This window comes from Diadema antillarum, unplaced genomic scaffold (genome assembly GCF_040938485.1).
Source record: "Diadema antillarum isolate AM-2024a unplaced genomic scaffold, OU_Dant_1.0 seq00001004_RagTag, whole genome shotgun sequence".
Taxonomy (NCBI): domain Eukaryota; kingdom Metazoa; phylum Echinodermata; class Echinoidea; order Diadematoida; family Diadematidae; genus Diadema; species Diadema antillarum.
This window is the reverse complement of record NW_027271842.1, coordinates 1,114,855-1,126,052: the sequence shown is the minus strand read 5'-3', so window position 1 is coordinate 1,126,052 and position 11,198 is coordinate 1,114,855. Positions and strand designations below refer to the sequence as shown.

Here is an 11,198-nt window from a genome sequence, read left to right as displayed (position 1 = left end):
AAAACTGCACGCATTTTTGCACGCTACCGGTCCCGCCGGATACACGTACCGCGAGTGAAATTACAGTGAGCGCTTTCCCGCGGCAAGTGAAAATCAAAGTCGGGAAGCGTTTTGGAATAAGAGGAAAAAATGCTTGCCAGAATCTGGCAAGCAAAGAATTTAAAAGCCACCCTTTCTCCTTACATTTTCCCTCCAACAAACCCATGAAATCATGCATACTCAATCTCAAACCAGGGACTGTTCAGCGATGTAACAACTTAGTTCAATCTTTCCTGTCGAAACGGCAGCAGAAGAACTGCCTGCCGCATGCTATTTTCTGCTCGCGGGATAGCCCGACCAGCTGGCCAGACGCGCGCGCGACGCTGTTAGCTGTGCGAATCTCTACGTACCGCGACTAGGCTGTAGTTACGCAGTACTCGAGCGGGAATATGAATGCCGTGGCGTGGTGTGTACCTACCTGCGCTGCAGCAGTATGCATCCACCGCACTAGCAATGGCCGCGCACTCACAGCGCATTCTGCACACATATGTGATTGTCATAATATGGATTGCATGCACAGAATACATACTACTGTTCGGAATATCGTAGCAGCAGCGTGATGTACGGTGAATGACAATACGGTGCTTACATGGTAAGGGAAACTTGCCGAAACTTTTACAAATTATGTGTACGAACCAAAAGAAAATGAAATTGCTTGAATAAAACGGATGCAAAAATCGTTTCGGGGGGGTTTCGGTATTTACGGGGGTGCGTCAAATGTACCGAGGTGTGCGTCACTTTCAACGTGTTGTCCGTCAAAAAAGTGACTGTGGTGTTCGTCACTTGCAGCGTTATGTCCGTCAAAAAAGTGACTGTGGTGTCCGTCAAAAACCCCGTGTGGTCAGTCAAAATATGACCATGACGCACCCATGTCCGGGGGTAGTGGGGTGCGTCATTACATTGACAAGTGCATAAAGCTCATTTGGCAACTCAACTTGAGATTCTCCTTGCGATTACACACCACATGAGATCAAACAAAAGCATTGCCCATAATTTTGCGTGTAATCATGAATCAGACCATGAATCAAGTTGCATTTTATTCTTGAAAGTTGCGTTCAGTATTTGCAATCGTTATCAAATGCATGTGCTGTTAGCAGTGCACTTGCTTATGATTTGTAGGCCTTACTTTTGATTTCTCAAGTTGCGTTTGAACACAATGTTCTGACAACGGAGCCCTGGTTGACTATATGGAAATAAATTGTATTTCAGGATGTCAGCAGTCATCTAGAGAAGCTTGTGGACAAACTTAGATTGGGATTACTTTGGTTGATTATTTTGGTTACTTTATAGTCAAGAGCTGCTCTCACTTGGTCTTCTTTCATTATATCATGATTACATTATATCTGAACAAATAAAGTGTATAAAGATATCTAGCTGATAATTTTGGGCCCCAAGTTTTACTTTGTTGTATCCAAAATTTTGTTTATGACCGTGTTAATTATAGTTGGAGTGCACTGTGCATTCTTGTATTTCCAAAAATTCCTGTTAATATTGCATTACCTGAAGAAAGTGCACCTTTTTATAATGAATTGCACCCATTTCTCTACCCTCTACCCCCACTCAGCAATACCCACTTTCTCTCATAGCTGTATTTTAAAACCAGCGCAACTTTCACACTTAGATGCCAACCAACACAATTTTATGGTATTAAGTATGATAAACAGAGTGAAATATGATAATACGATATTGCTTCTTGAAAGTACAACTTTTCAGCTTTCAAATAAAAAAGAAAATGAAGCCATTATAAGTTGCAGAAAACTGCGGAAAACAGCGTCATCGTGGAGAAAGATGGAGTACTAAAATTCCTTCAACCCGTACAAAAACGTTGAACAACAAGCCTAAATGGGCAGGAAAAATGGGGATGCTTTACAATTTTCTGATCAATGCTGATGAAGTAGCAACATGCTTACCTGTTCTGACCAGGAAAACATTTTTTCTGACCTTCATTGGTTCAGGGCCAACAGGCTGGTGGTATTGGCAAGATTTAATGAAAATCATATTTACTCTCCAAAATTTGATTTTTAGAGGATATTCTGTCTGTCTGTTCGTTTGTTTGTTTGTTTGTTTGTTTGTGTATCTCAAGCAGTTTGCATTTCAGTCTACAACTCAGTTTGTGTGTGCAATTTCAGCTGTACAGGTGGAAGGCAAAAGTGAAGATGTTCAGTATTGGAATTGTAGCCCTCATTTTGTCACAGCCTGGCAATGTACTCTTTCTTCACATATTAGACATTCAGTAAGAAGCTGATAATGACAGTCAATTGCAAATACAACAAAGTACTACAGTACCTGGCATCATTTATCATTATTTATCGTTCATCGCAAGTCTTCCGGTAATGGAATAATATATTTTTCCATAAACTGTATGATTGTGATAAAACACCATGAAATGTTTTCTATGCGATGCACAGAAGGTATTAAATTATTCTGAAAAAAAAAACACCAACAACAAACAACTGAATGTGTTCATACGTCTGTCTTTTTTCAGAATTTCAGGGAATGCAAATTATTGAGAGGAATATGAACGTAGTTATGATTGAGTACACATATGCTAGCTAGCAAATTGATAGCATAATTGAGTGTGTCATGTGCATTAATTTTCATGTTCTCTGGAGTGAGTTTGGTGATGATTATTGTATACTGTAATGTAAGACAAACGTGATGTTTATGGGTTACACCCTAGTAGACTTCTGTGTGCCAGGAGTGTAATATAAGTCAACAAAACTCAAAAGGCATGTTTTATCATTCCAGCCATATCATTTTGCTCTTTAACATGTTTCAGTGATAGAAAGGGTTCTTAGTCAGTATATACACAAATCATGCATCAGTCACAAGTTTTCATTTTTATTATTTTTTTTATTATTCACTAACTTCTCCAACATCTTTGACCAGATTGTATTGTGCAATACAAGAACAAACATGAGTGCCCTTATGTACGTTAAACGTATCTGAGTAACATCTCCATGTCGTGGAATGATAGGACAAGAAATTGGATTGAGAATGCTTCATTGAGAAAAGGGAATCGACGGTTGTGAGTAGAGAAGTGATATCCAACCCCAACACTGGTATCAGCGTACCTTTAATGTGAGGTCTTCATGAGCCTAATGTCAACCGTATAGTCCCGTCTCTGATCCTGAATGCATCTTTCAAATCAAACCAACGTTAAGGACACGCAGGATATGTAATGCCACATTATGTTGACTAGTAAAAGTCTGAAACACGAAGTCATACCACATTTGAATACATACTCTGTTAATAATACACAACTCATTACATGGAATAATATAACATGGAATATAGTACATAAATATAATACCTTTTTTCCACAAGCTCAAATATAATTTTCAGCAGAACATATAGTTCCATACTGTAGCTTAAATATGGATTAAACTTCTTTACTTTAAGTATCATGGGTATAAAAAGACAAGTTTGTTTCCAAACATTCCTGATTACTGTTGCACTTTGCACATATTAAATATGAGAAGTGTTCAATGCCCATTTTCCAATCCAGCTGCAAAATATGTAAGAAAGGTCACCTTGAGAAAAGGAGGTAAGCTAAGTACATTCTTGGATAGCAACTATGATATTATATACATGTATACAGCTCTCTACACACATGAATATCATTGGACTATGTTCATTTTCCATCATACAATGCTAATATACATCTTTTCTGTCTTATCCACATACAGAATTGAACAAGTATGTAAATGTGCGTACCACGTAAAAGCTTGCTTTTACAGAATGCCCTTCAGAAATGTCAAGGATATGGTCAGATGAAAAAAAACACACACACACGCAGAAACAATGACAAACAGGACTTATGTATTGCTACAATGTTATGTACATGATTATAACTATGTTTGTGTTGTGTGTGAAGGTGTAACTGTGTGTACAAATATGCTTCTGTCTGCTTAAATGTCTATCAGTAGCTGTTGTCACACTGGCAAAAGATCGCGAAGTTAAAGATCACAAAGTCTTCGAGATCTTTTGCCAGTGTGACCGCGGCAACCAGGACTCTCTGTATGGTGATGTTTGCAACAGAGAACACATGCAATGGCTTCATGTACATGTATTCTCTTCCATTTGTTGATAGTTTGTTGTTGTTATTGTTCTTTCTCTCTATCCCCCCCCCCCCCTGACGTGACTTGTCATTGAGAGTGTGCTGTATGCATGAATTGTTCTTGCAAGGAATGCGAGATTTTGCCACATTCTTTTTCGAGATTGTATGGGGTGAAAACAATGAAATTGCCAAGCCCTCCGAGACCACCCACGTGTTGTCTGGAATGAATGGAACTATTTCATTTGGCTTTGAGTTAATACAGTGGAGACACGAAGAGTAAACTGCAACAATAATAGAGAAGAACTCTATCAAGTACCCAAACAGCCATGTCAACTTGACTGAGCAGTGTTTGATTCTATGCACAAGGTGCCAAAAAATGCAATGATTAAAATCGTGGACTTCCATCATAGAATAAGGAGTGCTTGATCGCTGTGATAAGGTACCACTACTCGATTTCAACGAACAGCTGACAGATTAAACTGCACACATGATTATAGTATGATATGACAAACATGATACATATATCCATTTTAAGTACATTCAAAATATCTGACAAGACTTGAAACCATGGTGTCAACTACACGGGAACAAACTTGTTACAGTAGTCGCTTACAGCGTCAGTTACAAAGACAGATGTAGCTATTCTTTGTGTGTGTGTGTGTGTGTGTGTGTGTATTGGTGTTTGTGAGTGTATATTTCCTACAATGGTATGGGGGTGAATATATATGCACTCCATAAACATATGTTTATGTAAGTATGTACATGTGTGTCTGTCTGTGCGTGTGTGTGTGTGTGTGTGTGTGTTTGTCAAGGTTGTTGCGAGAATGAATGTAGACATACATTTGATTGATGTGAGCCTATAGTTCGGATTCACAAGTAAAATGCAAGATATATCAGACATGACGATGAACCAAAAATTCATCGAAATAGTTCGTGACTCAAGGTATATGCAAGGACAACCTTGGGACTTGGAATTCTAAGTCCATGGGACCAGGAGTGTGTTATTTGTTCATGTCTGATTGTTGTTATATCAACAACCAAAATCAGTAATAATAAGAATTACCTGGCTCTCTTGTTACCAGGGACATTGTTCTGTAAGACAATGCGTTACAGCTGATCGTCTATCACCAAAAGCTTCCACTTATGTACACAATGTCTATTTTGATATCTGGCATGAAATTGAGAATAGAAACTGTAGCCTATTCTTCTTATCATTTGTAGTTATTGTTTTTGTTGGTGATGTGCGTGTGCGTGTGTGTGATGGGATGGGGGGGGGGGGGGGGGGAGTACACAATAATCGACCCAAAACATGATTTTGTGATATTTTGGTGTACGATCCAATGGGAGAAATATGAGTCGAAGTCAGCATCACTTCAGAAAGTTTGCATGTGTGGTTGTTACCAAGAAGATTATTTTGGTAAAAACGAATGAGATTTCAGAATTATTTGCTATAGTTTAGAGGGTCATATATTGATGAAAGTTACACTGTTATATTCTGTTCCTATTCAACTCTGGGAAGGTAAACTTCAACATAGCATAGATTTAAACTTTGAAAGAAGAATTTGAAAAGAAGAAAAGTGGTTTACTTTGCAAAACAGCATGTCTGTTCATGACGATGGAACGAAGAGTTTGACGAGAAATGACTGTTGATGTGTCTTGCATTGACGTATGTCTTAATCGTATAGTAAATCCACAGTAGTCATTTTTTCAGGACTTGAGAGTGAGAATAATCAGTGTAATAGAACGTGCGTGACAAACATTCTTTTTCGTTTATAGCTAGAGAAATCACCAAGTTCTGCAAAGATAAAAGAAAAGTAATCAACTTTGTTGAACATGACACAAATCTCGGGGGGGGGGGGGGCTATGGGGAGGGGGATGGAACAAACAAAACCAATGCACTGCACAGGTAATTTGTCTGGCTACAGTTTGTCTATTACTATTATTTTTGTAACTGACATGCAGTATAGTTCACTACTGAGTAAAAGTCGACAAAAGGACGTACAAGGCATGTCTTGACATGGGGAAACCAGAATTTGATTGCATTGTTCAAAGTAAGAAGACGTCAGCTAGAGATAGTACAGCCAAATGTTTCATGTGAAATGTCAGTGGTATCACAAAGAGAGTATCTAGTCCTCTCTCCTGATACTCACACAGGGAATGGCAAGTAAAGGATCCTACAGCTGCAAATATTTGAATCTTACTCTTAAATTAATGACGAATAAGAAATGCCGACAAACGAATATGGTCCCAGTCAAAGTTGAGACGCGTGCTTGTAAAAGGCACACAATGTGTCAGTGACGCTATGGGTGAACTAGCAGTGGGAAACAAGTGTGCGAATGTTGTAACTATACATCCTCTCCATGCGTGTTCGTCATCCATCACGTAGACACATAACCAACGCGGGCACGTGCGGAAATGTTGCCACGCTCTGCAAGCACCCACATGCCATAAAGCGTCGTCGGAGCTCCCGGACAAGCCCCCAGCATAGCTTGTGCCAATGGCAGAGTCTCTTACAAACCTATAGGTTAAGCTTTAGCCAATGGCGAACTTCGTCCGTCATCAGCTGCTCGGGATGTTCCATCTGGTCCATAATGTCCGATCCAACGTGCGCCACTCTGCCCCCGCGAAAAATGAAGACGCGATCGGGAAATGCGTTGAATCGAGACGAGAACGAATTGTCCATGGTGTCGACGACCACGCGAACTCTGCTGGCGTCACGGCTGTCTTCACTCATACAGTTGTAGTTATCGCTATCCAAGGATACAAGATCCCTGTGAATATAATGCATAAGAATCGGGATTAGGATTTTGCTCTTGAGTTCTCTTGTCCATGCTAGCCTGCAGTGGGGTACGCACTAGGATTCGGATATTAAACAGATTTTCCTGAAAACAAGAGTTTGTTCATTATACTCAGGTGTATCATTCTTGTGATACGTCGATAGCTTTACAACAGTAGCACTTCCTAATTCTTTTCTTTGTGGATCAAAGAGAAAAGTTTGTCATAATAGAAGATATTCAGTTAAATATCTCTCTGCCGAAATCGCAGCGACATTAGCACGCGTATTGTTTTGATAAGTTTATTCTACACACAGTGTATACAAATTATCTCTTCGTTTTACTGACCTATCAAACATAGTCACCGAAGTCAGTTTGCTAATTTGTTTTTCAAAATTTCAAAGTTATTGCCATGGGTAAACTCCCCCTCCCTGCTGATATATGAAACACTACAAAGATGTATACCAAAGGTGGTAGCAGATATGGTAACATGGTCATTACATAAAGAGCATATAAGAGCATTCAAATTTCTGCACTTTCCACAAAGTTACTGCTCCGTGCTGTTAGGAAGCAACCCTGGATACAATATTCTGGATTATTTGTGTGTGTGTGTGTGTGTGTGTGTGTGTGTGTGTGTTTCATTATACACTACGTACTGTAGGTGGAGAAGAAAATGAGCGGGGGATAGGACGCTTCTCCTACTTACTTTGCTGCGTTGATCCTGTCGTGAATTGATCTGTGCTTGAAGTTCCGACTCAGTTTGTTCCCCATCCCAAACTCCCCCTTGGCGTGTGCCTCAGCCAAGTAAACTACGATGAATTCTGCCTGGTTTCGGAAGTCCTCTGTCAGCTCGGACAGAGTTCCGCCTACTACGCAGGCCTGAAGAAGAACGAAACAAAAGAGAAAAGAGATTACAGATAAATGATAAAATAAAGAGAGAATAAGAAAAGCTATCGATAGATCAAGTATATCAAACTGTGTCATTATGTTGCAGAATGTTTTTTTTTTCCACGAAGAAACAACTGTAGATGTGCGCTGCAAGAATGTTTAAGAAAGGGCAGCTATTGCTCATTAAGATTAGATCACATGTTCAATATGGTGGTCCCGAGGAGTTTAAAGGTACATGGACTTGGGAATCAAAGAGGGCGCTCTTGATCAACGTTTATGCATCTTCCAAATTCTGCACGTCTATCTAATTAATAGCAATGATTCGTACCGTGCCTATGTCGAAAATAATCGAAAAAAAAAACACACAAACATCTCGGTTTGTCTCTGAGAGTCGGCACAATGTTCTATAGGCTGATTCCGCCTTCTATATACGAATCTCCGAAAACAACGTTTCTCTGCTTTGTAGCTGCTAGTCATGGGAACTTGGGTGAAATTATGCGATCTACTTTGATTGAGAGCTACGAACTATATATTGTCGATCTTTGTTATAAAGAGTGCAACAATTTTCACGCCATCAAATAGCGCCTCTAGATCCCCCCCCCCCCCCCCCCCCTTTTCCGGGTCCTGGCATAGAGCTATATAATCCAACTCTATGGGTCCTGGTAACTTTAAAGTGCAACCCAACCAATTACTAACCTGAAGTGGAGGTCAGGATGACGACGCAGCAAAGACCACAAGGGGGCGGTCTTTGTTGATGTGTACGTCACTCAGTGACGTCATTTCTCCAGCACACGTTTTAAGTGCAATGTTCGGCACGGGATCCCCGGTCCGTACGCCGTGGCTCGGTAGATTAGCTAGGGGACCGATGAAATTCAGTTCTTTCATGACCTAGAGAGAAGAGATCAGTTCATAGATATGAAGCAATTCATCGACGTGTGCTACAACTTGCTTGCCATTACATCCCTTTGCCCAATGCCAAGTCAATTTTCAAACATCTACGTCTATGGTTTCGCGGAAAACCCCTCGGTCAACACGATTTACGCAACAACAGCTAGATTGACTCATGGGACTGGAAAAAATGGTTCTCTCTAAGAATGACTCATGCACAAACTGCTTGACGCCAACAATTAAGGCTTTCAGGAACGCAGCTCATGCCACATCCCACCAAAGTTGTTTTATTCTATTTCAGCGCAACAAATGCATGAGAATATACCTGGGTTACGGAATATATATGCCCGGCCCAAAGAGGAAGGGGTCCATTCACTACTCCTGATCGATCCTCCAAACAAGCAAACAAACAAATTCGTAGGAGGGATCCAGAAGCCGACCACCCCCCCCCCCCCTTCAAAAAAATAAAAGAAGGAAAAAGTTCTTGATATTTTTTTGGTTCACTTTGTTTTTAGGGGGAAAATGGACGGAGGGGGCTGCAGCCCCTGCAGCCCTCAAAGTCTTCACCCCAATGCCCCCTCCCTTCCCTTCCCGCTCCTCTTTCATCCCAGGTGTCCTGTCCTTCGTGCAATAAAGGGAACACACCTCTGGTTCATCGTGGTATCCCATGAGGACCAGCTGCAGGAGATGTGGAAGCTTCCCCGTGGCGAGCAGGTGGGCCAGGTGAAGCATACCAAGGTCGTGGAGCACCTTGAACTCCATCGCCAGTTTACATTGCTGCTCTCACCGAGGAGATAGGTAGATAGGTACGTAAGAAAGAGAAGAAGGAAACAATTACTGTCATCGTCTAAACTCATGTTGCTTAAATATATTTAGTTTAAACAACGATGAAGCAGTGTCCTCAAAGATGTTTGTCAGTGTGAACAGAATCGATATGCATTTTCGTGAGGTCATTTTTTTCTTGTCTCTTACAGGATTACCGATTAGGTTTATATTGACGATAAACATCGGAATAAGTGATCTGTAAAAGAATTACATTGTACTAATGTATAGTGAGAAACCCAACCTCATTCTCGAACACAACTTTTCTTTTTAATTAAAGACTCGAAGGCTGTCCAGGGTCGTAGGTATGATTAACTCACCATCATTTTGAACATGACATTCCGCTCTGATGGGTCCATCTTCTCGTCGCAGAGATCCTGAATCTCCTGTGAATTGAACACCGCTTTCATGTGCCTCACCACCGTGATGGCATTTTCTACGTTCCCGAAGAGCTTGGGCAGTGACGGCATGGACATCATCTTCCCGTTGGGTGGTGCCATACCATTTGGGGGCATCAGTCCGTTGGGTGGAACCATACCATTTGGGGGCATCGGTCCGTTTGGTGGTGCCATACCATTTGGGGGCATCAGTCCGTTGGGTGGAGCCATACCATTTGGGGGCATTAGTCCGTTGGGTGGTGCCATACCACTTGGGGACATCAGACCCACTGGGGGCGGGGTGCCACCTGCAGGCAACTTTCCATCCAAGGTGGTGCCATTGGGCATCCCCCCTTCTGTTGCGACACCTTTTCCATTGTTCATCGCGTTCGGCCCCTTCATCGACATCAGCTGCTTCATCTCCTTCATTTGCCTCATCTTCTCGACCAGCATATCGACCACCTTGGGGTCCATCAGCGGGACGTGATGTTGCAGCGTCACCGCCGTCTTCCCGCCGAGCGACGGGACTACGTCCTTGTCGAACTCGTGCATGCTGCCGTTCTCCAAGTCCTTCATGGCGCTCTTGAGTCCGTCTTTGGGCGGCACCATGGCTGCCTTGATTGTGGAGTTGTTGTTGGTCAGAATGACGGAGTCTGGGTCGAGTATATGCGGTTGCAGGACACCATTGCCAAGTCCTTGTTGGTCCGTAACACCTACATCACTTTTCGCAGTGCTACAAGCCCCGCCCATCTTTGGCTATTACCGGACTACTTCTGCGGATAAACAGAGAACAGGGAATCGGATGATATTAGGTAATGTGTGTGTCCTTGAACCAATGACTTAATGTCTCTTGTATCCAAGAAATAATGCATTTGTGTAGAAGATAGTAGTTTTCATTTGCACGAAGTTCTTGAACAGGAATGCAGTCAGGGTCACACAATGGAGAGTATCCATGGTTTTACCACTAAAACCTTTACCTTATTCAAGGAAATAAATTTCTTAAAGGCGAAAAATACATCACATCGCGGTACGCAGTAAACTTATTTGAAGAAAACTTATGGAAAATTTACATACACGCATGATCTTCGTTTATTCCTTTAAATCTGAAGCAAAGGAATGTTATAGAAAACATTTAGCACATGTCATTTTCGATAGGACCATCACTTCGTTTGACTCAATGTTGTTAGATTTCTTTAAAAAAATTGAACAAAACAAAAAACAAAACAAAAACAAAAACGGAACCACTACTTCATAGTACCTATCTGATAAAATGAAGATGAAAGGCATGTAGTTATACGTGCTTCACAAAGAGGATTGGTCAATTTCTAGTCCATCATACACTATCCAAAA

General features: G+C 41.3%; 1 protein-coding gene across 1 annotated transcript; it reads right to left on the bottom strand.

Moving 5' to 3' along the window:
• Positions 1-8,469: 8,469 nt before the first annotated feature.
• On the bottom strand, positions 8,470-10,598 carry LOC139742531 (uncharacterized). The gene is made up of 4 exons (XM_071653063.1): positions 9,994-10,598; positions 9,792-9,933; positions 9,295-9,426; positions 8,470-8,649 (listed from the first exon to the last, which is right to left on the bottom strand). The coding sequence occupies exons 1-4, from the start codon at positions 10,596-10,598 to the stop codon at positions 8,470-8,472; spliced, it is 1,059 nt and encodes a 352-aa protein (XP_071509164.1).
• Positions 10,599-11,198: the final 600 nt, after the last annotated feature.